Source organism: Schistocerca serialis, chromosome 9 (genome assembly GCF_023864345.2).
Source record: "Schistocerca serialis cubense isolate TAMUIC-IGC-003099 chromosome 9, iqSchSeri2.2, whole genome shotgun sequence".
Classification (NCBI taxonomy): Eukaryota; Metazoa; Arthropoda; class Insecta; order Orthoptera; family Acrididae; genus Schistocerca; species Schistocerca serialis.
Window position 1 is genome coordinate 406088723 of NC_064646.1, and position 26259 is coordinate 406114981.

Consider the following 26259-nt stretch of genomic DNA (forward strand, 5'->3'; position numbering starts at 1 on the left):
AGCAGGCATGTCAGAAAATGGTGTATAATGGAGTGGTGCAGTCATTTTGTCTTCTTGAATTTGTTAAACATGAATCAGTTGTGATAAATCGGTGGTGATTTTGTACCAAATGTCAGGTAAAATCTCCACCAAACAAAACAAGGAGGCCATAGGAGCTGCTTGTTTCAGACATTTCCATACACTTTTGTCTTACGGAATCATCTTTTGGGGCAACCAGCCCTTGGCAAAAAAAGTTTTTATTGCTCAGAAGAGAGCTATACGTATCATGAGTGGTGTGCAACCAAGGCATTCATGCAGGAATCTGTTTAGGAACCTACAGGTATTTACAATTATATCTCAGTACATATATCCTTTGTATGTTTCATTAATAAAAACAACTCTCTCTTCAAAACCAATAGTGAATAAAACGGTCACAATACAAGGTCAAAAAGGACATTCATAGTAACCAGTCAAACTATTCCCTTGTACAGGAAGGAGTCAATTATACATGCATCAAAATTTACAGTGCTCTACCCAGTGTCATCAAAAGTCTTGTTCCTGAAACGCCAAAGTTCAAGAGCAAACTGAAGGAATACCTAATACAAAAATCATTCTATTCAGTTTGTGAATTTTTTAGTGCATGGGAGCAAGTTTTTATTATACAATCGAGTTAGCCACGCAATGTAAGCATAAATGTAAATTATTTGTTGCTGTAATGTTATATTTTTGCTCAAATAATTTTATATTGTTAATCTGAATGTGTACACAAAAGTGTTAATTCTGATGTATGTAATATGTTTTTATTCCTTCTAGTGTGCCATGTTGTTACTATGAGTCTTGTCATGAATTAACCATATTGTGTGCTACTGTATTGTTAACATTGTAAAAATACTGACTCATTCCATGTCCTTGCATCTCCATTGCTATCAGGATCTATGGAACTTGCAAGTGTGTGTGTGTGTGTGTGTGTGTGTGTGTGTGTGTGTGTGTGGTTTGTTTATTTGTTTGTTTATGTGTGTGTGTCTGATTGTTTGCATGTGCAAATGCACATGCATGGTGCTAATAAGAGATGGAAATCTGGATTATACTGTCAAATGACACAAAGTAGATAGTTATTCAGGGCTTAGAAATGTGTAACAGAAAGCAGTGTACATTAGCTATTGAGCTCTCTGGTTCTTCTAGTAGAAAGCATAAACATTCACTCACAGAGCCAAACAGACAGACAAATGCACATAATTGCCTCTGCAGCAGCACGTGCTTGGGTGTCTGTGTGGTAGTGTATGTGATTGTTTGTATTTTCTATGAGAAAAAGGGCCAGGGAGCTAAAAGACAAGAGAACATTGTTTTCTGTTACAGGTGTCTATGCATCCCGTATTGATCTGCTATAAGTGAATGGTGCCTTTCCCTTCTTTTATTAGTTGTTCCATCTTAGAATTTCCATTATTGCTATACAACATAGCTAGAGTAGAATATTAGGGAGGGAGGAGCAAAAGAGAGAGAGAGAGAGAGAGAGAGAGAGAGAGAGAGAGAGAGAGAGAGAGAGAGAGAAGTGAAAAACAAAGTATGATGTCAGGACAGAAGAGCATTGGGGGCAAAGGTAGAAAACTGTGGGAGGCAAAGACAAAGACAAAAGAGTAAAAAGGAGTCCTTTACGATTGATCTAGCAGCAATTTAGCCTGTGGGCCTACATAATTCAGAACTAGAGGGTGTGCTGGAGGGAAAACTCTGACCTATGTGGTTCAGATGGAATGATGTTGTTTATGTGGATTGGAGAGTGGTGCTTTGTGTGAGGACGTAGGAGGTTAGAGGATTACCAATGGCACAGTATTCTGAAGCTGCTGCTCAAGTAATTATCATTGTGGTGTGCAGCATGCTTAGCAAGCATGTGTTTGAATTTGTGAGGCCAAACTCAATTTTTGTCAATCAACATTCATATAGGTAGGCAGCTGGTTAGTTGTAAGGTCTTGTAACAGTTAGGTGCAGGATGAGACTATGAGGGTTTATGGATGTAATGGGATATTCAGTAAGTCAGGTGTGTTGGTAGGAGTGTTGATAGATTGTCCTGTGCCTCATTCCAAAACATGAGATAGTGAAAGCCATGGCAAAGATTGTGTTGTGTTTGGCAAGGCATGTGTGTTAAGGATAGTACAATTTAGCAGCAGTGATGATGCCAAGATTGTGGAAAGGTATGAGGTCAGGTATCTTTTTATGGAATAACTGTCTGTAAAGGTTGTTGAAAACTTATAAATATAAGTGAATAACTCCTTTATCACACCAAGCTGCATTGCCTGCAAGTATCAAAATTACATGAGAGTGACATGGAACAGATGACAGCTGTCAAAAAGGACGAACTCTTGTTGGTTAACAATTCTGATATCAACTAAGGCTTCTACAGAAGCATCCAATATGTGGAGGTCAGTGTCCATGAAGGAACAGTAAAACAGATTTGAGAGAGTGTGTAGAAGTACTGGAGGAAAGAGCATTTATCTGTTCATCTGTGAAGGGTTAGGACTGGATGAACTGAAGGCTTTCTTTAGGTGACCAATATACAGAATAACATAAAAAAAGCCATCATCCATTTTCCTATGGCAGATCCATGGATTTGTTGGCAAATTAGGCTTGAAAAAGAAGATGTAAATGAGTCAGAATGTGGTTGGTTAAGCAGATTTGGAATGAGATGATGAGCCATTGGAATAATGGGAAAGGCAGTGTTCCACATCATTTGACAGCACAGAAGTGTTATGCAAGTCAATAGATTTGTTAAGACATTACAATATGTACAAATAATTATGTAGCAGTCTCTTAGGGAGGCATGACTGTTCTTGATTTACTTTCTTTACAAAACATTATCACCTCTCAGTTATTGCAATTAATCTGTGATCAACTTTGTGCATATTTTTATTAAACACACATTCTTTTTATTTCAGAGGCCCTTAAGGGCATGGAGAAGGTAGCTGAACATATAAATGAAATGCAAAGGATACATGAAGAGTATGGAGCAATATTTGATCACTTGTTTAGGCAACATCAAAAATCATGTAAACAGGTAATAAGCATCAGTACCTATAGCACTTGTGTAGTATTTCTGTGAAATTAATAAACTGCTACTTTTGTTCATAGGATGGAGTAAACCATTTACTTGCTTCTTATTAATTTACCTATCCAGTTCTAATAATATAGCTCAAACAAATAAAATGCTATTTTGAATCTTTTGATGTTCCACATCCACAGAAAATCGTTAGCACTTAGTTTTTTATATTTATTCTCCTAAGGAGGAAATAAAATGCAGTAGAGTTACATTGCATGTGATTCCTTCAATTATCTACATATTTGAGAACACTGGTAGTCATTTTACTCAACACTTTATTAGATCACTTCATGTTAAAAGAAACTTGTTAATTCATTTTATTTGGCCTTCAGCATTTAACACTATTTAGCCATGGACAGATGCAATAACTATGATACAAGTCTGTCTTCTATACAGCATTTTAGTAATTACAGACACTCCAGAAAATACACATCACTTGTAATTGACTCTATTGGAAAAATTTAAAAGAAACTTGACACATTCTACTGCACTCAATGCTAGCTGATGTACAGCAAATGACACATGTGGCTCACTTGACACAACAAGGCATGCATTAAGCATAGATGTGTATAAAAAAGAAAAACATACAAAAGATTTTGACCCACAGAGACCACAGATATTCAACCGAATGCTTTGATTAAGCTCAACAGCTTCTTTTGGAAGTAAAACATTCTACAGTGTTGCACAGGTCACCAGGCTCTTACTTTTGTTTCTTGGGCTGTGCTAATGATCTGTTTGATTCCTTCACACTCATTTTAGATTGGCTGTTAATCATTGGTTTTCCCATGATACTTGACGACTCTGGTAGATTTATGTAAATGCAGATGAAATGGTTACCAAATAATTTGTATTCTCCCTTTGTGTCCATTAGGACTTCAATTACCTTCTTAATGTTTTATTTTTGCCTTTTATGGCATTATCTGGTGCCTATGCAGATTGTTTGTCAAGATTTCCAAATGATCCTGCTTTCTGGTCCAGATGACATCCTTTACAGGTTTTTGTATCACACCACTATTTTCCTGTTTAAGTACACAGTTTTCATAAACTCCTTTTTACATAATTTATATTTCTGAATGGTATTGTGTCTCTGATCCTATATTACATATTCGTAATATATGGAAATGTGTGTGCATCATAACAGTCTTTGTTAAATGTCAGATTTCCACTTTATTCTTTGATGTTTACAACTGGGAATATTGTAGCTGACCTATTTCTTTATTGATGTAGTGTTTGTGTTCATAAGTATTTTTACTGTCACAGAATAGAAAATGCATGCTTTTTTTTATGATTTTTCTTGATCTTGCAAACTCTATTCACTAATTTGATGTGACGTTCACATAAAAAGAAATGTATAACACAGGCATAATTTGTGACACTGAGTGACTTAGTCTTTGCACGTCTTATCATTTCTGAGTATAAGCATCTTGGTGGTAAATTGAATGGCATAAGAGTGCAAATAATTACCATATTGCATAAAAGTTGTTCTTGAATGTTCAGACATTTTCCAAAGCTGGTGATACATTCTCATTGGATGAGACAGTTTGTAATATTTCTCTTCCCAATAAGCAACACAATTCTAAGATTTCATCTCAGAAGAGCATTAAAATTGTAAAATTCATTCCCATATCAATAAGTCTAATAAGGTTTATTAAGTGCATTTTAGGTCTGAAATTTCACTATTCTTGCATTTCATATTTAATATTGGGAAGAGATACTTACAAACAAATTTACCTATCTTTCTGTCTTGCTTCTAGCTTATTGCCCAAGATCAGATTTGTTATCTGTTGAGAAGAGAAGAGAAATTTGTTAACATCGAGTATAGATTTAAATGTCAAGAAGTTGTTCCTGAAAGTATTTGTATGGAGTGTAGCCACATATGGAAGTGAAATGTGAATGATAAATAGTTTAGACAAGAAGAGAATGGAAGCTTTTGAAATGTGGTGCTACAGAAGAATGCTGAGGATTAGATGGGTAGACCACATAACTAATGAGAAGGTATTGAATAGAATTGGGAAGAAGAGAAATTTGTGGCACAACTTGACTAGAAGAAGGGATCAGTTAGTAGGACATGTCCTGAGGCATCAAGGGATCACCAATTTAGTATTGGAGGGCAGCTTGGAAGGTAAAAATCATAGAGGGAGACCAAGAGATAAATAGATTGCAGCAGGTACTGAGAGATAAAGAAGCTTGCACAGGATAGAGTAGCATGGAAAGCTGCAGCAAACCAGTCTCTGGACTGAGGACCACAACAACAACAACATCTGTTGATTGAAACATGTTTTTCTGCGCTTTTTGAATTTTTTTTTTACGCCTACAAAACTTAGTATGTTTACACAACAGAAAACTGTAGATAGACCCATCACAGCATGTTTACAGAACAAATACATATTGTGAAATCAGAGTATTGTTGGTGCATTGCTCATATTTGTAATATTGCTTTCCCTTATAGACTGTTCTTGAAAGATGAACTTTTTTAATTACAATAATTTTCTTTTTATGACATTAACTTTGACAAAATTATATATTTTTAGAAATTTCATATTAAAATAGGAATTTAGTATTGGTTACTTAAATTTGTTTCATTTTTACAAAAAAATTCTTTAAAATTTGGAATATTCTTTAAAAAATAATTTTATACAGAAAATGTTGTTTTGGGACAGGAAATCATTTTTTCATATGTCCAAAAGAAGGAGATTTCAAATGGTAATTTTAAAACAATGAATTTTTATGTGTGTAGAAATTTTTGTACACATGATAATTTCATAAATTTTCTTTAAATAAACTGCATTTTTACTATCAGGAGACTGATAACTAAATTCTGAGTAATAAAAATCAATCTGAAAAATCCTAAGTAAAATTTTAACAATTTCTGTAATTTTTAGATCGCCCATTACATATTTTATAGACTGTATAAGAGAAAAAGAAAGTGTTGACTGGATAGACAGCTCCTTCCCAGAAAGAAAATTTTCCTACCCCCAGTTACTTTCGTAGCTTTGCCACTGAATTTAGTTCAGACAGTTAGAATCCAACACTTATGATCCCAATCTTAACAGGATTTCAAAATCTAGCCCAAACAAAAAGAATTTTTTACTTGAGTAGTTTACAAGTAGTTTTATGAGAATGAATCAATCTCTGAATCTAAAAAATTTGCTTCGGGATCTCACATTCACATTTACTGTGCAAGTTATAAGTGCCACTAGTAACACTCAGCAATGTGGTATAGGTTTAATTATTAAGAAGACAGGATAACCTTCTGGAAATCATCATCTTTTTCTCCTCTACCTAAAAGTTGTTAGTCTTGCTTATACTTCCTCCTTTCTCAGTGCTATCATATCTTATACCAACTTTAATTTCATACAGCAACTGTTCTCCTATTCTGGCTGGGTTCTGAAAATTCCTTAATGCATTTTACATGTACAAATTAAATAAGAGTGAAGATAAGCCTCATCCTGGCTTTACTCATTTTAATATCTTAGTCTGTGGTTCAGTCTTCCCTATTACTGCATTATAATTCTTGTAGAGTTACAGGGTTATGATTTTGCCCCTATAGTCAATTACCATGTTCTTCATTTCTTGAACTATTTGTTCCAGTCAGTGTTGTAGAACATCTTTTCTATGTGTATGAAGATGATCAATATCGATGTGTTAAATCTCAAGAATTTTTTTGTGTAATTGCTAATAATGCAAGTATTGACTCTCATATTCAACAGCTCCTTCAAGATCACCATTGATCATTTTGATCTATGAAATGATAGATTATCTTGGTTGCTATTTTTCAGGCATGTGATATGAGGCTGAATGCTCTGCACTGATTGCACTTCTTTGCACAATTGGTCTTTGGAATATATATCATACCTTTCCATTTAAAGCTGTCAGGTATTTCTCCCTTCATATAAATAAATGTTACTTTTACCATTAGCTATACAGTATTTTTCCTACCCCCATGAACCATGGACCTTGCCGTTGGTGGGGAGGCTTGCGTGCCTCAGCGATACAGATAGCCGTACCGTAGGTGCAACCACAACGGAGGGGTATCTGTTGAGAGGCCAGACAAACGTGTGGTTCATGAAGAGGGGCAGCAGCCTTTTCAGTAGTTGCAGGGGCAACAGTCTGGATGATTGACTGATCTGGCCTTGTAACACTAACCAAAACAGCCTTGCTGTGCTGGTACTGTGAACAGCTGAAAGCAAGGGGAAACTACGGCCGTAATTTTTCCCGAGGGCATGCACCTTTACTGTATGGTTAAATGATGATAGCGTCCTCTTGGGTAAAACATTCTGGAGGTAAAATAGTCCCCCATTCGGATCTCCGGGCGGGGACTCGAGAGGATGTCGTTATCAGGAGAAAGAAAACTGGCGTTCTACGGATCGGAGCGTGGAATGTCAGATCCCTTAATCGGGCAGGTAGGTTAGAAAATTTAAAAAGGGAAATGGATAGCTTAAAGTTAGATATAGTGGGAATTAGTGAAGTTTGGTGGCAGGACGAACAAGACTTCAGGTCAGGTGACTACAGGGCTATAAACACAAAATCAAATAGGGGTAATGCAGGAGTAGGTTTAATAATGAATAATAATGAATAGGAAAATAGAAATGCAGGTAAGCTACTACAAACAGCATAGTGAACGCATTATTGTGGTTGAGATAGATACGAAGCCCACGCCTACCACAGTAGTACAAGTTTATATGCCAACTAGCTCTGCAGATGACGAAGAAATTGAAGAAATGTTTTATGAAATAAAAGAAATTATTCAGATAGTGAAGGGAGATGAAAATTTAATAGTCACGGGTGACTGAAATTCGTCAGTAGGAAAAGGGAGAGAAGGAAACGTAGTAGGTCAATATGGACTGGGGGTAAGAAACGAAAGAGGAAGCCGCCTGGTAGAATTTTGCACAGAGCACATCCTAATCATAGCTAACACTTGGTTCAAGAATCATAAAAGAAGATTGTATATGTGGAAGAAGCCGGGAGATACTGACAGGTTTCAGATAGATTATATAATGGTAAGACAGAGATTTAGGAACCAGGTTTTAAATTGTAAGCCATTTCCAGGGGCAGATGTGGACTCTGACCACAATCTATTGGTTATGAACTGTAGATTAAAACTGAAGAAACTGCAAAAAGGTGGGAATTTAAGGAGATGGGACCTGGATAAACTGAATAAACCAGAGGTTGTACAGAGTTTCAGGGGGAGCATAAGGGAACAATTGACAAGAATGGGCGAAAGAAATACGGTAGAAGAAGAATGGGTAGCTTTCAGGGATGAAGTGGTGAAGGCAGCAGAGAATCAAGTAGGTAAAAAGACGAGGTCTAGTAGAAATCCTTGGGTAACAGAAGAAATATTGAATTTAATTGATGAAAGGAGAAAATATAAAAATGCAGTAAATGAAGCAGGCAAAAAGGAATACAAACGTCTCAAAAATGAGATCGACAGGAAGTGCAAAATGGCGAAGCAGGGATGGCTAGAGGACAAATGTAAGGCTGTAGATAGAGGCTTGTCTCACTAGGGGTAAGATAGATACTGCCTACAGGAAAGAGACCTTTGGAGAAAAGAGAGCCACTTGTATGAATATCAAGAGCTGAGATGGAAACCCAGTTCCCAGCAAAGAAGGGAAAGCAGAAAGGTGGAAGGAGTATATAGAGGGTCTATACAAGGGTGATGTACTTGAGGACAATATTATGGAAATGGAAGAGGATGTAGATGAAGATGAAATGGGAGATATGATACTGCGTGAAGAGTTTGACAGAGCACTGAAAGACCTGAGCCGCAACAAAGCTCTGGCAGTAGACAACATTCCATTAGAACTACTGACAGCCTTGAGAGAGCCAGTCCTGACAAAACTCTACCATCTGGTGAGCAACATGTATGAGACAGGCGAAATACCCTCAGACTTCAAGAAGAATATAATAATTCCAATCCCAAAGAAAGCATGTGTTGACAGATGTTAAAATTACCGAACTATCAGTTTAATAAGTCACAGCTGCAAAATACTAACACGAATTCTTTACAAACGAATGGAAAAACTAGTAGAAGCCGACCTCGGGGAGAATCAGTTTGGATTCCATAGAAATATTGGAACACATGCGGCAATACTGACCCTACGACTTATCTTAGAAGCTAGATTAAGGAAAGGCAAACCTACGTTTCTAGCATTTGTAGACTTAGAGAAAGCTTTTGACAATGTTGACTGGAATACTCTCTTTCAAATTCTGAAGGTGGCAGGGATATAATACAGGGAGCGAAAGGCTATTAACAATTTGTACAGATACCGGACGGCAGTTATAAGAGTCGAGGGGCATGATAGGGAAGCAGTGGTTGGAAAGGGAGTGAGACAGGGTTGTAGCCTCTCCCCGATGTTGTTCAATCTGTATATTGAGCAAGCAGTAAAGGAAACAAAAGAAAAATTTGGATTAGGTATTAAAATCCATGGAGAAGAAATAAAAACTTTAAGGTTCGCCGATGACATTGTAATTCTGTCAGAGACAGCAAAGGACTTGGAAGACCAGTTGAATGGAATGGATAGTGTCTTGAAAGGAGGATATAAGATGAACATTAACAAAAGCAAAACAAGGATAATGGAATGTAGTCAAATTAAGTCGGATGATGCTGAGGGAATTAGATTAGGAAATGAGACACTTAAAGTAGTAAAGGAGTTTTGCTATTTGGGGAGCAAAATAACTGATGATGGTCGAAGTGGAGAGGATATAAAATGTAGAGTGGCAATGCAAGGAAAGCATTTCTGAAGAAGAGAAATTTGTTAACATTGAGTATGGATTTAAGTGTCAGGAAGTCGTTTCTGAAAGTATTTGTATGGAGTGTAGCCATGTATGGAAGTGAAACATGGACGATAAATAGTTTGGACAAGAAGAGAATAGAAGCTTTTGAAATGTGGTGCTACAGAAGAATGCTGAAGATTAGATGGGTAGATCACATAACTAATGAAGAAGTATTGAATAGGATTGGGGAGAAGAGAAGTTTGTGGCACAACTTGACTAGAAGAAGGGATTGGTTGGTAGGACATGTTATGAGGCATCAAGGGATCACCAGTTTAGTATTGGAGGGCAGCGTGGAGGGTAAAAATCGTAGAGGGAGACCAAGAGATGAATACACAAAGCCAATTCAGAAGGATGTAGGTTGCAGTACTTACTGGGAGATGAAGAAGCTTGCACAGGATAGAGTAGCATGGAAAGCTTCATTAAACCAGTCTCAGGACTGAAGACCACAACAACAACAACAACAACAACATACAGTATTTGTTTTCTGTCTCCAAAGAAACAAAGTAGTGTGTGTTTTTGAATGAAATTTTTTGTGCCTTTATATCTTCCTTTAGCTTGACACCACAGAATTTCAATTCCATCATGTCTGCATAGCTTACTACACTTGACACCCACACACCTGCACAAATTCATTTCATATGAGTTAAGTGATTGGTGGTATCAGTGACCAGTTCTTCAGGTGAAAAATAAATTATAGTTACCAGTCAGTGTGCTGACTAAAAAGTAATTTCAGCAGAAAGTATTATTCTGGGCACCAAGAAACATCAACAGCCATTTGAATTTATGATAATATATTTCTTACTGCCCTGATTAGTCAGTAACAGTTAATTTGACAGCACTCTGCATTTGTTTCTCCTTTTTTACTATTAAATGCAGTGTCTAGGCATAGGCTGTTTAAATGAATTAAAAATGTCAGTAATGCCATCACTCATGAGTTTTCAGTGTGGCCATGTCATATACAAGGATTAAGTTAGCATTAGCACCATTGTTAGCATCATTGTTTAATCCCTTAAAGCAAAGATATCACTATTACCACATTGTTCATATTCTGGTTTTCCTAAATGTATCAATGTAAATACTGGCTGCGAAATCCTAACGTGTATAAGTTTATCTCAGCCTGCTACAGTCAGATAGCCTTTTATTTGGAATGAAAGAGTACTGATGCTGGGAGTCATCAACTTTCCTTATTTCAGAAAGAACTTTATCTCTGAAAATAGTTTAGATGTTGTTATTTTACTACGTTTGTAAGTGACTGTGTCTTTTATATTTGAGAGTCTTGGATAGGTTCCACACTTAATATTATTTTATTGTAATTACATGGTAAGTAACAAATGTGGTGTCTATGTTTCAGCCAATTGATCTCTCACCTGGCGATCTTCTTTATTATGGAGGTGTTGAATGGTTGAACATATCTGACTTCCTAGGAAAAATAAAGAAAGGCCTTGAACTCCATGCAATGTGCTTTGTATTCAAGTCAGCAGTTGTGTTCCTCTGTAAGGAACGATTGCGACAGAAGAAGAAACTAATGGTTAGAAATCATATTAATGCTTTTTAAGTAGCATTACATTAATTATTTGAGTGTAATATATTAGACAAACCAGTTTTTTGTTGTATATACTTGAACAATTTCTTGTGATTAAACTCATGAACAATCTTTTCCTCTATTAATAGTACAGAACATATATTAAAAAACTTCTAGTTCAGTATTCTAAAAATTTCATTGTACTACAAACATTTTGTTGTCATAGTTAGGTATAGTGTGATTAATTAATTTTGTTTGCTGTACGCAGGGGGTGTCGAGCAAAGGCAGTTCCAGTGAAGTAGAAATAATTCGATACCAAGTTCTTATTCCTGTAACTGAAGTACAAGTTCGTGCAAGTTCAGCAAAGGACATGGATTCACATTTCCTCTGGGAACTTATACATCTTAGGTCACAACTACAAAGGCGATCAGAAAAGGTTTACGTTCTTTCTAACAGGTAACCTTAATATGAATCTTGACAGCTTCATTACCAATAAAAACCTTCCCTAAAGATTTCTAGTTGAATTGTCCCATATTTGTAACATAACTAATTACTTTAAACATAAATAGACTGTATAGCAAGAAGTGTTATCTTGTACCAATGTGACAGCTGTCTTCAAAGAAATTTTACTGCTAGTTAAGTTATTACTATTATATTATAGCTGTACTCTACCAAGATGCAAGAAAAACTGGCCAGTTATGCCAAGTAAAGTACCTTCTTCAAACAAACAGACTGTACTGAAAGTGTTATCTCTCTTTTTGCATTTATTAGGTTGCTGTGTCCAACATGATCTCTTCAGTTACTAGTCACATACTGAGCTGTGCACAGAATAATTTTTCATCTACATACAGTAATACAGAAAAGTTGTGCTTCAAGTTTCCCCAAGCACAGTTTTCTCTGATGGGTTTATCAGAATATCTTGACTGAACCCCTAATTCTTTTAATCTGTGAATTTCTTCATATACTTCTTCACAAAAGAATTGAAGCACCCAGAAGGGGAGGAGGAAACAAAATGAAACTTGACATGTTGAGAGGGTATGTGTTGTTATTTCATTGGTTACAAATTCGAGTCAAATTTACAAATAACTTGGCTGTATGAGCACTGTATTGCACCTATTTTGACCTGAATGGATGCACTGGCTCAGTTGGCAAGGGTGCCGTAAAGCCATTGTATCCTTTCCTGAGGCAAGCCAGCCTGCAAATGTTGTAACTGGTCGTTGATATCCTGGATAGTTGGAAGTATGAGCCCACTTATTAGTATGATGTTGCATCATTTGTGCCTGGCACTGGGATGGAGTTGATGTCCAAGCTGGTTCCACACATGTTCCATTGGGGACAGATCTGAGGTATTTTGCTGGTCACAGGAGTAGCTCAGCATCTTGCTGACAGTTCATAGAGACACATGCCTTGTGTGGATGAGCACTGTCCTGCTGAAAAATGGCACCACAATACTGTCACATGAGAGGGAAAATACAAGATGTCTGTGATATCCACCAGAGTTCCTCCAACCACTACCATCTGTGACTTAAAGACTTAACCGATGGATCCTTACACCAAGACACCAGGAGTAACACTGCTGTGTGTCTCCAAAAAATAGAAAGAATAGGACCTCTTCCAAGATCAGATGGTCATCTAGGGTAGCACAGAATCGTAATTCATCACTGAACACAATGCAACCTCATTCGTCAGCAGTACATCCTTTCCTGTCACAATACCACTTCATATGCAGCCATTTGTGTTGTAGTGTTAATAGCACCCTATGTGTGGGAGATTAATTCCATCGTCCAGCTAATGGTGCAGGATGACACAGAAAGTTGCAAGCAGTCCGTTACTTGTTCTAGGATGTCAGGCACAAATGTGAAGGGATTACAATGTGCTTGGCACACAGTACAACAGTCCTCCCTTGTGGTGGTCAGATGTGGTCATTTGGAATCTTGAGGATGAGTATGCCTGCCAACATTCCCATTCAGTCCAGCATCAGGCTGCTGTCGTGTCTGATTGCCACACAAATCTGGATATTGTGTGATTCAGCCAGGCAGCCAAATGCAGACTCACAATGATACTGCTCCCAAACTCTGTAAGGTGCTGATAATGATGTCTCACATGTATACGCAGAACCTCTGTGTCCTTCACACTGGTTGCTCAACATCTGACATTGTTCATACCATTTACACACTCTACTGGCCTGTTAGTGACAGTAAAAATGAATGACACTAATGCACTCTGGTGGCTGCTCCTACTTGTCACAGAGAATTGCAACACTAATTGTTTACATACTTGCCAATGGTGTGACATGCACAAAGTTATATTGACATTGTCTTCCATATGTTTCACATTTTTGTCATAGAGTGTATATTCATTTTTTCTATTGGTTGCAGTACGAAGAAAAACATTTATGAGTGTGAAATGAACCAACAGATATGTTAATAGACACAAACTGACATTGTGAACTATTTCTGCGTGTTAAATTACACAAGCATGTAGCATAGGTCATTGTGGAAGGAACCAGTTGGAAGAACATCAGTGGTAACAGATGTCAGTACCATGAGTAACTCTGAACAGGCCTCAGAAGGCCCAACAGTACCGACCAATTGTCGTGTCATCTTCAGCCAGTAGGCGTCACTGGATGTGGATATGGAAGGGCATGTGGCCAGCACACTTCACTTCCAGCTGTTGTCGTTCTTTGTGACCAGAGACATTACTTCTCAGTCATGTAGTTACTCAATTGGCCTCACAACTGCTGAATGCATCCAACTTGCTAACAGCACTTGGCAAACCCGGATGGTCACCCATCCAAGTGCTAGCCCAGCCCAACAGTGCTTAACTTCGATGACCATAAATAAAATAAAGTAAAAAGCACTGCTTCAGCCAGTATGCAATTATCCTAGATGTGGATGTGGGCTACGTGATTTTTCAAGAACCCTGTGGCATGCATACTGCAGTGGCTCCCTACATAACTGTGCTGTTTCCTTGGGCTCTGATAATAATGGAAACGTCGTGTGGCTAGGGCCTCCCGTCGGGTAGACCGTTCGCCTGGTGCAGGTCTTTCGATGTGACGCCACTTCGGCGACCTGTGCGTCGATGGGGATGAAATGATGATGATTAGGACAACACAACACCCAGTTCCTGAGCGGAGAAAATCTCCGACCCAGCCGGGAATCGAACCCGGGCCCTTAGGATTGACAGTCTGTCACGCTGACCACTCAGCTACCAGGGCGAACTTGGGCTCTGATGACACCAGCATCCTTGAATACTCCTCTATTCCTCATGGAATAAGCACATAGAACTTGAAACCCCCCAATTTACACCTGCTGCAGTGTGATGAAGGCACAAGCAGTCTGCTTGCTTCACAGTACAGTTTTGAGATGCTGCCCACTTCATAAGACTGGCAGTGTTATCTGTTATAAGCACTTGGCCTATGTGGCCAGGATTGGAATTTAGGGTATCCAGTTAGCATTGTCTGGGCCTGGTAAACTGTAGACTGGCAGTGACTTGTCGATAACTCAAACTTTGACCAATTTAGTGTGCTTGTGGTGGAAGGGTTAAAGGTCCTTGTTGTGACACAAGACCACACCCAGATTGGGGCACCTGTGCGGAACCAAGTGTCATGTTTCAGATACCTGTGTGAGGAGGGTTCCATCCTTTGCAACAATTCTGCTGGAATTTAGCCATCTTTGGGTGTGACCCTTTATATATTCTATAATACCATCAAAAACTGGTGAAGCCAGTTTGGATTCCAGAGAGATATAGGAATGGAGTGTAGTCATGGATGATAAGCAGTCTACATAAGAAGAGAATGAAAGCATTTGAAACATGGTGCAACAGAAGAATGCTGAAGATTAGATGGGTAGGTTGTGTAATTAATGACAAGGTACTGAATAGAATTGGGGAGGAAAGAAATCTGCGGCACAACTTGACTAAAAGAAGTTATCAGTGAATAGGACACATTCTGGGACATAAAGGAATCACTAGTTTAGTATTTGAGGGAAGTGTGTGGGATAAAAGCCCTAAGGAGAGGCCAAGATATGAATACAGTAATTAGATTGATAAGGATGTACATTGCAGTAGTTATTGGCAGATAAAAAGCCTTGCATAAGATAGAGTAGTATGAAGAGCAGCATCAAACCAATCTTTGGACTAAAGACCAGAACAACAACTAGAACTTTAAGTGTTGCCTTTTGCATAGTTTGCTGACTACCTTCATCATCCTAGCACTTAAAGCACACAGTAAGCACTGTGCATTTCGATTTCTTTGGCTATGTAAGGCAGTAGAAGGAAGAAAGGCGTTTACAGGCACTCAACTCTATCAGCGCAGTAGAATTATTCTAAACATAAGATGGAACTGTCATTACATATACTGTTAGCTACTGCCAGGAAAGATGACTGTGAAGACATAGGCAAGTGCTTGATCACTGGTTGCACTAGAGTGCGTATTTATGACTGGTTAATTGAGATCTGTTATTAAATTGAACTTCGTATCGGACAAATAGACATGAAATCTTTCAAGCAGGTAATGGACACTGAAGCCTCATTTTTCAGCTTGTGAATAATTGCTTTTGGCCTGAAGCAAGGTCTACTGTGTGAACACTGTAGCCTTCACCATGTTTCTCCATACCATCAGGATTTGTATGTTTCAACACTATGCTGAAGACTTAGTGAGAGGCTTGAATTACTAATACCAAAGGTTTGCCTAGAGTGTAGTCTGCTAAATATGGAACTGAATGTGACTTTTGCCTTGCCTTTCCTTTAATTGCCTTGATCTGGTGTTCAGTAACATGTCAAAATGAGGTTTGTTCAGTGAATACTTGATGTCAGTAGCCTTAGAAATACAAGAAGCTTGGAACTCAGTTGCATTACTAGGTTTCAGCAGTGTTTCAATAATGGAAAAATTGACATTTGATGTGCCTGTTGCACTGCAAGATGTATTCTGTATACTCAGTTTGTTCTTGGAGAATTTAATTCTTGTTTAAGTTCAACTCAAGGTCTGCTTCTTGGAAGCAAGAGAAAATACCTCGAGGATGTTCAAGTGGTCTTGTCGATCAACGCCAGTAACAATTGTGTTAGGGAAGGTTGCAAATGTGGTATACCTCGAGAAATTCACAGATGCACTAACCTCTCTGAATGATAGTTTTTTGTAATGATACATTCCAGCTGAAGTGTTGATTATCAGTACTTGGTTTGACACCTCAGCAAGCAGTGAAAGTTCTATCTTTGAAAAGTATTTACACCCATCACCTCAGAAAGCAGATCATATTGACAAATAATGAGGTAGTTTTGTCAATAGCATTTGTGCCCTTTAGCTTTATTGTCCCCTTGAAATCATTACATAGCTCTAACAAATTGATAATGGTTTAGTCGAGTCACTAATGATTACAGGCTCAACCAAGGCTTATGTTTTTTTAGTTACAACATGGTCCAGGGTCATGATAAACTTCTTGAAATAAATTAGTTTCCTGCACTGGCTGTTGTTTTGTCTCATTTCATTTTGCATTCTATGATGTTTTGGCCATGTAGTAAAACCAGCACATGACCAGGCATGAGAGCTGTAGCCATGATATCCATTTCTGTGCAGACAGTAAGGAGCACACAGCCAAGCCATTTATTAGTATGAGGGAGCAATGAACAGAGTCAGTGACAGCTCTTGGCAAACAAGTCGAAGATAAACTTGTGTGGATAAGTATGACTAATGTTTTTAAATTGTATGTTTCTACCAGGCTCCTTCTTTAACAAGGAAAAAGAATGACCCTGCACAAAAGAAAGAAAGGGGAACAATTGGCATAAATCATTTAAAACTGAAAAATAAATGCAAGATGAGATCACGTGACATCATTCTGAATTATAATACTGTAGGATGTGAAAGCATCTACTCCACAAATAATAGTGATGTGAACCAAAGTGTATAAATAACTTGTATGTGGCCTTCATGGAAAGCTACCGTTGATTGTGATTTTCTGTTTAAAAGAAAAGGAATAAATTAACAATAGGGTTTAATTTTCCATTGATAATCAGGTCATTAGAGACATGTAACTAAAATACATTAGCCATAATGGTTGGGGACAGCAGATGTGTCTCAAGTTGTTAATACACTCCTTCATTAACTGAGATGTCATCTTTCTACCTGAAAGGGGACCTCACTGTCATTAATATGGAATATTAGGAAAACTTAGCAATGATTATTTTAGGTTTTAAGTCATTGTAAGATCATTTATTTAGCTTATAAACAAGAGTGGGCACAGTACCAACCCATTTGGCATGCTACGTGTTATGTTCTACCATTTTGAATCTATTTTCATACCTGAGATATAGTATGTTAATAAAACCCACTTTCTGCTGTTATGGAGGTAAAATTACATCCATGCAACAAGAATGCCATGTAGCATAACACTTTAGTTTGCTAAGTAGAATTTTGTGATCCACAGAAACAAAGGCTTTGACAAAGACACATAATATACCAACAGGAAAAAGTTTCTTTTATAGCTCTGATAGCCCTTCATATGTGAGGTCTTACAGTGCTCTTGTATGTGGACCCCTTGGTGAAAGCCAAATTGAGATCCAATTAAAATGTTTTGCTCAGTTAAGTGAGTCAGTATTCTACCATAGACCACTTTCTCAAGCACTGTTAATAAGGACAGAATGAGTGATATAAGTGTGGAGGAAGAGGTAGTCAGGTGTTACTTCAGCATATTTAATTCTGTCAGGACATGTGCCAAGAGTCATTCATTGATTACCCAGATAGCACAAGGGTAATTGTATCAATATACTAACAGTGGAAAATCCAGAATGGAATAACAACAATATTATGAAAAGTATACATTGCTACTCACCACAAGGAAGAGGAGCTGAGTTGCAGATATGTACAATAAAAAGACTGCTACACATTTAACATTTCAGACAAAAAGTCTTTCTTCCAGAATAGAAAAAACAGACACATATATAATAGAAAGAAACATTCCACGTGGGGAAAATATATAAAAACGAAGATGCTGTAACTTACCAAACAAAAGCATTGATATGTTGATAGAGACAATAAAAAACACACAAACACACACACAAATTTCAAGCTTTCGCAACCCAAGGTTGCTTCATCAGGAAAGAGATAAGGAGAGAGAAAGACGAAAGGATGTGGGTTTTACGGGAGAGGGTAAGGAATCATTCCAATCCCGGGAGCAGAAAGACTTACCTTCGGGGGAAAAAAGGACAGGTATACAATCGCAGCCTTCCCTATCCTCCGGCTCCTACCCTTGTAACCGCCCCTGGTGTAATACCTGTCCCATGCACCCTCCGACCACCACCTGCTCCAGTCCTGTAACCCGGAAGGTGTACACGATCAAAGGCAGAGCCACGTGTGAAAGCACCCACGTGATTTACCTACTGACCTGTCTATACTGTGAAGCCTTCTATGTGGGAATGACCAGCAACAAACTGTCCATTCACATGAACGGACACAGGCAGACAGTGTTTGTTGGTAATGAGGATCACCCTGTGGCTAAACATGCCTTGGTGCACGGACAGCATATCTTGGCACAGTGTTACACAGTCTGGGTTATCTGGATACTTCCCACTGACACCAACCTATCAGAACTCCGGAGATGGGAACTTGCCCTTCAATATATTCTCCCTTCCCATTGCCCACCAGGCCTCAACCTCTGCTAATTTCAAGTTGCCGCCCCTCGTACATTACTTGTCACTCAACAACATCTTTGCCTCTGTACTTCCGCCTCAACTGACATCTCTGCCAAAACTCTTTGCCATTAGATATGTCTACTGTGTCTGTATATGTGCGGATGGATATGTGTGTGTGTGTGTGTGTGTGTGTGTGTGTGTGCAAGTGTATACCTGTCCTTTTTTCCCCCTAAGGTAAGTCTTTCCACTCCCGGGATTGGAATGACTCCTTACCCTCTCCCTTAAAACCCACATCCTTTCGTCTTTCCCTCTCCTTCCCTCTTTCCTGATGAAGCAACCTTGGGTTGCAAAAGCTTCAAATTTGTGTGTGAGTTTGTGTGCTTTTTATTGTGTCTATCTACCAGCGCTTTCTCATTTGGTAAGTCACAGCATCTTTGCATCTTTGTTATATAAAGGTGCTAAAGAAGAACTCCAGAATTTCCTCTCCAACCTCAACTCCTTTGGTTCCATCAGATTCACCTGGTCCTACTCCAAATCCCATGCCACTTTCCTCGACATTGACCTCCATCTGTCCAATGGCCAGCTTCACACATCCGTCCACATCAAACCCCCCAACAAGCAACAGTACCTCCATTTTGACAGCTGCCACCCATTCCATATCAAACGGTCACTTCCCTACAGCTTAGGTCTTTGTGGCAAACGAATTTGCTCCAGTCCTGAATCCCTGAACCATTACTCCAATAACCTGAAAACAGCTTTCATATCCCGCAACTACCCTCGCGACCTGGTACAGAAGCAAATAGCTAGAGCCACTTCCTCATCCCCTCAAACCCAGTATCTCACACAGAAGAACCCCAAAAGTGCCCCACTTGTGACAGGATACTTTCTGGCACTGGATCAGACTCTGAATGTGGCTCTTCAGCAGGGATACAACTTCCTCAAATCCTGCCCTGAAATGAGATCCATCCTTCATGAAATCCTCCCCACTCCACTAAGAGCGTCTTTCCACCATCCACCTAACCTTCGTAACCTCTTGGTTCATCCCTATGAAATCTGCAAACCACCTTTCCTACCCTCTGGCTCCTACCTTTGTAACCGCCCCCTGTGTAAGACCTGTCCCATGCACCCTCCCACCACCACCTACTCCAGTCCTGTAACCCGGAAGGTGTACACGATCAAAGGCAGAGCCACGTGTGAAAGCTCCCCCGTGGTTTACCAACTGACCTGTCTACACTGTGAAGCCTTCTATGTGGGAATGACCAGCAACAAACTGTCCATTCGCATGAACTGACACAGGCAGACAGTGTTTGTTGGTATTAAGGATCACCCTGTGGCTAAACATGCCTTGGTGCACGGCCAGCACATCTTGGCACAGTGTTACACCGTCCGGGTTATCAGAACTCCAGAGATGGGAACTTGCCCTTCAATATGTTCTCTCTTCCCATTACCCACCAGGCCTCAACCTCTGCTAATTTCAAGTTGCCGCCGCTCGTACCTCACCTGTCTTTCAACAACATCTTTGCCCCTGTACGTCCGCCTCGACTGACATCTCTGCCCAACCTCTTTGCTTTGCCATTACATATGTCTGCCTGTGTCTGTATATGTGCAGATGGATGTGTGTGTGTGTGTGTGTGTGTGTGTGTGTGTGTGTGTGTGTGTGTGTGTGTGTGTGTGTGTGTTTTCTATTCTGGAAGAAAATATATAAATATTTCATAATATTCCTCTGTAATGAGGAAAAGCTCAAATATTATTTTGAGCTTTTCCTCATTACAGAGGCTCATCTCCAACATAATAATTTACTTAGAAATAACTATACACAGAATGAACGCAGAATAAATGCATGTTGCTGTGTACTTTGTGGCAGTCATGATGTAACAAGAAGGATGAATAGAGAGTGCTATCTATGTAATCACGTATGCATTGTGGTGAGCTCAAACCATGTGGCCTGCGACAAGCAGGATCATACACCTGGAGACTTGCGTGTACTGGTCCGTTGCTCAGCTCACACTGTTCTCTGCTTTGTTTCGTGCACACCTGTGTGCGTTGCACTATTGGCAAAATTTTGCCTAAAGGAAAATCAGTTGATGCCGGGCTCCACTAGCTAATGCTATCTGTGACTGTGGCTCAGACATTTCTTGATGTGGCAGTCTCAATATTCTGCTGGAAAGATCACCCTGGGAGACAGACTTACAACTTTTTAGCAATCTGATGAATTCTGAATTCTGTAATTGCTCTAGAGCCTGCATTTTTAAAAATAATGTCTGTTGGCAGTGCATGCAGTTTCTGCACAAGCAGATTTAATGCATCTGTATTTGGTTGTTTATTACTGGGTAAGGTGTTTGCTGCCACTGTGGGGAAGTAACCATTGAATTTGATGGCGAACAGTATTATTAATAATTTCACACTTTTTTTTTTTTTTGTAGTGGTGCAGTTATCTATAAAGAAGTACTATCCAAAAAGACTCCTCAATTACATAAAATTCTCCAGTTCATAAAATGCAATGACTGCAATATCAGCCAATCATGCTTGCAGTTATTCATCCCAGTAAATACTTAGACGTAACAGTTTGTGAGGACAGGAAATGGAATGATTGCATAGTCATAATTGCAGGCAAAGCAGTTGACACACTTTGCATCTTCCCTGTATTTTGCAAATGAAACAATCAGCCTACAAAGGAAATTGTGACCCCTCCTCAAAACTTGCTCAAATGTGTGGGACCCATAGTAAATAGTACCAACATGTGTATTGAATGTATACAAAGAAGGGCAGCACAAGTGCTCACAGTTTGTTTGACTCATGGGAGAGTGTCACAGAAATACTGTCATATTTGGACTGGCAGAAACTTGAAGAAAGCCTAGTTATAAAGTTACAATATCCAGTATTAAGTCATAAACATAAGATAATACTACAGTCCCCCATGTGTTGCTCCCATAGAGACCAAGAAGTCAAGATTTAACTAATTACAGAATATGATATTGCAGTCCCTCTGTTATTCTGATTATGATGCAAAGTTCCTTTGGACATTCCAGGCAATGTGGCGACTGCAGCCATTATGAACCACATCAAATGAATTTGCAATTGCAAACAAGGACTACCATCACCTGTAGGATGGTATGACAGCAATGAAAATTTGCGCCGGACTGGGACTTGAACCCGGATTTCCCACTTACCACATGCAGTCGCCTTACCCTTTGGCTATCCATGCATGACCTATGGCCAGACCCAAACTTCCATATGTCATCAACCATGTGTCTAAGACCTATACTTGTACATCCATTATGTATATTCCCGTACAGGTCAGACATTATACTTGAAAGTCGCTTTCCTGATATCAGCAGATAAATACGAAATTGCAGTGCCTGTGTTATTCTGATTATGATGCAAAGTTCCATGCAGTAATGTCGAAAGGAACAGGCACTGTAGTGACCACAGCTTTTATGGGTTCGAGTCCTAGTCCGGCACAAACTTTCGTTGTCGCCATTCCATTCTACAGCTAATGGCAGCCCTCATTCGCAAATGTGAATTCATTTGATGCGTTTTGTAATGGCTGTGGTCACCGCAGTGCCTGTTCCTTTGTACATGCAGGCATCATAATCAGAATAACACAAGCACTGCAATATCGTATTTATTTGCCGATAGCAGACAAGCGACTTTCAAGTACAACATCTGACCTGTATGGGAAGATACATAAGGGATGTATGAGTACAGGTTGTAGATGCATGGTTGACAGCATGTGGAAGTTTGGATCTGGCAGTGGGTCATGCATGGATAGCCAAATGGTCAGGGGACTGCTGGCGATAAGTGGGAAATACAGGTTAGAGTCCCAGTCCAGCACAAATTTTCAATGTTGTCATTCCATTTTATAGCTGATGGTAGTCCTTATTTGCAATTTTGAATTCATTTGATGTAATTACTGAGTGGATAGAAGTATGTGAGTAATGTTTCTTCCCACACCCCACATGCAATTTGAATGAGGAGAAACCATATATTTGGTACAATGGGAAATACCTTCTGTCATACATTTCACAGTGGTTCACAGAATATCAATGTAGATAATTCCATAAATAATTTATCAGATCAACTGTTTTATTATTATTATTATTATTATTATTATTATTTGGGCCCACTGATGTCCGCCTTGTGCCTTAAGGCTCTCCTCTCCTTCCTATGATGAATTCCATTCATTTGCTTATCTTTGTACTCTTTAAACATCAGTCTCATTTCTTTTTCCTCTCAACCTGTGTGTCCTTTGACATCATAGATATAAGGGTAAAGAGAAAAAATGTAATTCATATGATTAACACTCTGAAATCATTAAACTATTACTGTCTCAATGAAAAACCCACTAGACTGAATGCATGCCTTGATAACATAATTAGCAATGTGCAAAGAGACTCCATACAAAGTGATGTAATAGAATTAGGAATATCAGATCATGCAGGGCTATGGCTTCAAATAGAAAAGTTAGCCTTCAGTTCTACAGAGAGAGAAGTTACATATAAAATTCTAGGTGAATCCAATGTAAACAAAATGATAAACCAGTTAAAAGAAATGGATTGGACTCATGTAATGGATAACAAGAAAACTATTAATAAATGTTTTTCCATTTTCCTGACAGAGATCAAGCATATAGTAGAAATGACATGCCCCTTGGTAACCAAAAGGTACCAGAGTAATATTACTCATAAGCAACAAAATACTAACAAGTGGAACACCCCACAACTTAACAAACTCAGAATACTACTGATGATTATGAAAGACAAATCTCATAACAGTGATAGGGACAAGGAAAATTACACTAAAATGAGAAACCTTTACAGATTAGAAATAAAAAATGCTAAGTGCTGTGCAAATGATGAATATATTTTAAATTCTAAAAATAAATGTAAAGCTGCCTGGGCTGTCATTAAAAGGGAAATAAATAATACCAATAAAGAAAGGAGTATCCCTATTGACTGCAATATTCTCAATGAATATTTTGTAAATAGTGTCACCACCCCACCCATCAATTCTGCCTCCGATGCAGAAGCATTGCTCACTTGTGCAAAACAGACAAGAAGAGAGTAGTTCACTTGGACCCAAATCACATTAAATGATATTCATAAGTCAATAAACAAATTAAGTAATTCCAGAATAGAAGATTATTATGGACTCAGTAATCTCATCATTAAATGTATAGCAAAAGAAATTGAAATGCCACTTCTCTCACTATCAAACAGAGTACTTGATGAAGGAATATTCCCCGACTGTCTTAAGCTCACAGTTACATTGCCTGTGTATAAAAAAGGTGAAAGAAACCTCCCAAATAACTACAGACCCATTTCAATAGTACCAATCATATCCAAGTTAGTAGAAAATTGTGTGCATGAGCAGATATACTGGTATTTTGAAACCAACGAAATTTTAAATGAACAACAGTTTGGCTTCAGGTCACACCTATCAACTGTAAAAGCAGTAGAAGCTTTGGTAAGCAATGTTTATGAAGGGTATGAAAACAGGGTATCAATGTCTGGAACACTTATTGACCTAAGTAAAGCTTTTGACTCGGTGTCACATGACATACTCATCAAAAAGTTAAAATACTATGGCATTTAAGATGACACACTCCGACTTTTCAGATCTTATCCAAGCAATAGGTTACAACTTGTGTATGCAAATGAGCAGAGGTCAGAAATACTCCCTATACAAAGAGGAATACCCCAAGGCTCTGTTCTTGGACCTTTTCTGTTCGTTGTCTATGTTAATGACTTCTCGAATTACATACCGTGTAAGAACATACTATATGCTGACGATATGACATTAATAAGTACAGGAGAGAACTTACAGAGTGTACTGGACAAAAATAGATAAATGATGCAAATGGCTAGTTACTGGTGTCAAGCTAACCAGCTGTCCATAAATCAAACAAAAACAGACGAAATAATATTTAATCTCAAAGTAACTGAAAATGAAAACAAAACAGTGAAATTACTTGGGCTAATCATAGACCAAAAGGACATACCAATTATCTATGTAGTAAACTAGCACGAGTACTTTTCTTATTGTATAAATTAAGAAACAGTGTGAGCAAGCAATTGCTACTCCACTCATACTATGCTTTTTTTCATTCCCAACTGCAATATGGAATATTGCTTTGGGGTAACTCCCCAGGGGCTGAATGTATTTTCAGATGGTAGAAGAAAGCAGTCAGGTGCATGGAGGGGTTAGCACCCAGAGAGTCCTGCAGAAATTATTTTAAATCTCTTGGCATAATGACAGTGCCAAGCATGTAACATATATAACTGTCTAATATATGCCAGAGAAAATCTGAAAAAATTGAACATGAGATGTGATGTGCATGCACACAGTACAAGAAACAGTCACCTGCTGGACTTGCCTTCCACAAGACTTGCTGTAGTCCATAATAACTACAAGTATTTAAGCATAAAATTTTTCAATAAGTTACCATGTTCAGCTCGTACAGTAACACTAAATAAATATTAGAATACATTGCAAACCTGGCTAAAAAACAACGAATTCTATACAACTGAAGAATTCTTAGAAACTAATCATCAGAATATATGTTTTACCTAAGTTATGAAGAAAATGTTTTGATATTATAGAAGCTAGTTATTTACTGTGATTCTTTTCTTTTGTGTGTATTTAATTACTGTATAAAACATTGTTTTACATAATGCTGAAGAAAAGGTCTTTAGTTCCTTTTCTCCACTTTCTGTTACTATTTGAATATTGTACTGAAACTAAAACCCTCTGTAAACTTTGATGAAGCCAATTGTATGAAAAATACTGAAAGGCTAATAAAAATATTCTATTCTATTCTATTCATACTCAAAGGACTGTTGCTGAAAGTCCCAGTTATAAGAGAAATGCCATCATATCAATCATTTATTTGCTAAAGCTATTTGTGCTCCATTGATCTTCTTTCCCTAATAGCAGTGCCCTTCCTACACAAAATTACACAAGATTGAACTTTTTTTAAAAAATATTACTTTACTGGTGTCTCTTAATTTCTTTCTCCTTCTTTGTTGATTATTGCAACTTTCTGTCATAGTTTTCTTCTTGTTGCTATGCAAGCAGTTGTCTTGTATCTTATCCCCCATGCCTTTGGTATCCTCTGAAATGTCTAAACTTTAAAGTACCCACCTCTCTACTAGTTCTTTTTGCAGTTTGCATTTCTAAGCATAATAATCTTTTCTCTTCATCCAGTTCATCCTCAGCTATTACATTTCATCTGTCATTTTTATATGAATTACTGTGTTATTGATTTCACTCC

At 38.3% G+C, this 26259-nt stretch overlaps 1 protein-coding gene across 1 annotated transcript in view; it reads left to right on the forward strand.

The window, feature by feature from the left end:
* The window catches only part of LOC126419799 (protein still life, isoforms C/SIF type 2), a 924442-nt gene that overhangs the window by 864318 nt on the left and 33865 nt on the right, over nucleotides 1–26259 (forward strand). Inside the window, exons 15-17 of the mRNA XM_050086986.1 lie at nucleotides 2907–3025; nucleotides 11193–11369; nucleotides 11632–11819. Coding sequence (XP_049942943.1) covers nucleotides 2907–3025; nucleotides 11193–11369; nucleotides 11632–11819 — 484 coding nt within the window. The remainder of the gene's footprint in view (nucleotides 1–2906; nucleotides 3026–11192; nucleotides 11370–11631; nucleotides 11820–26259) is intronic.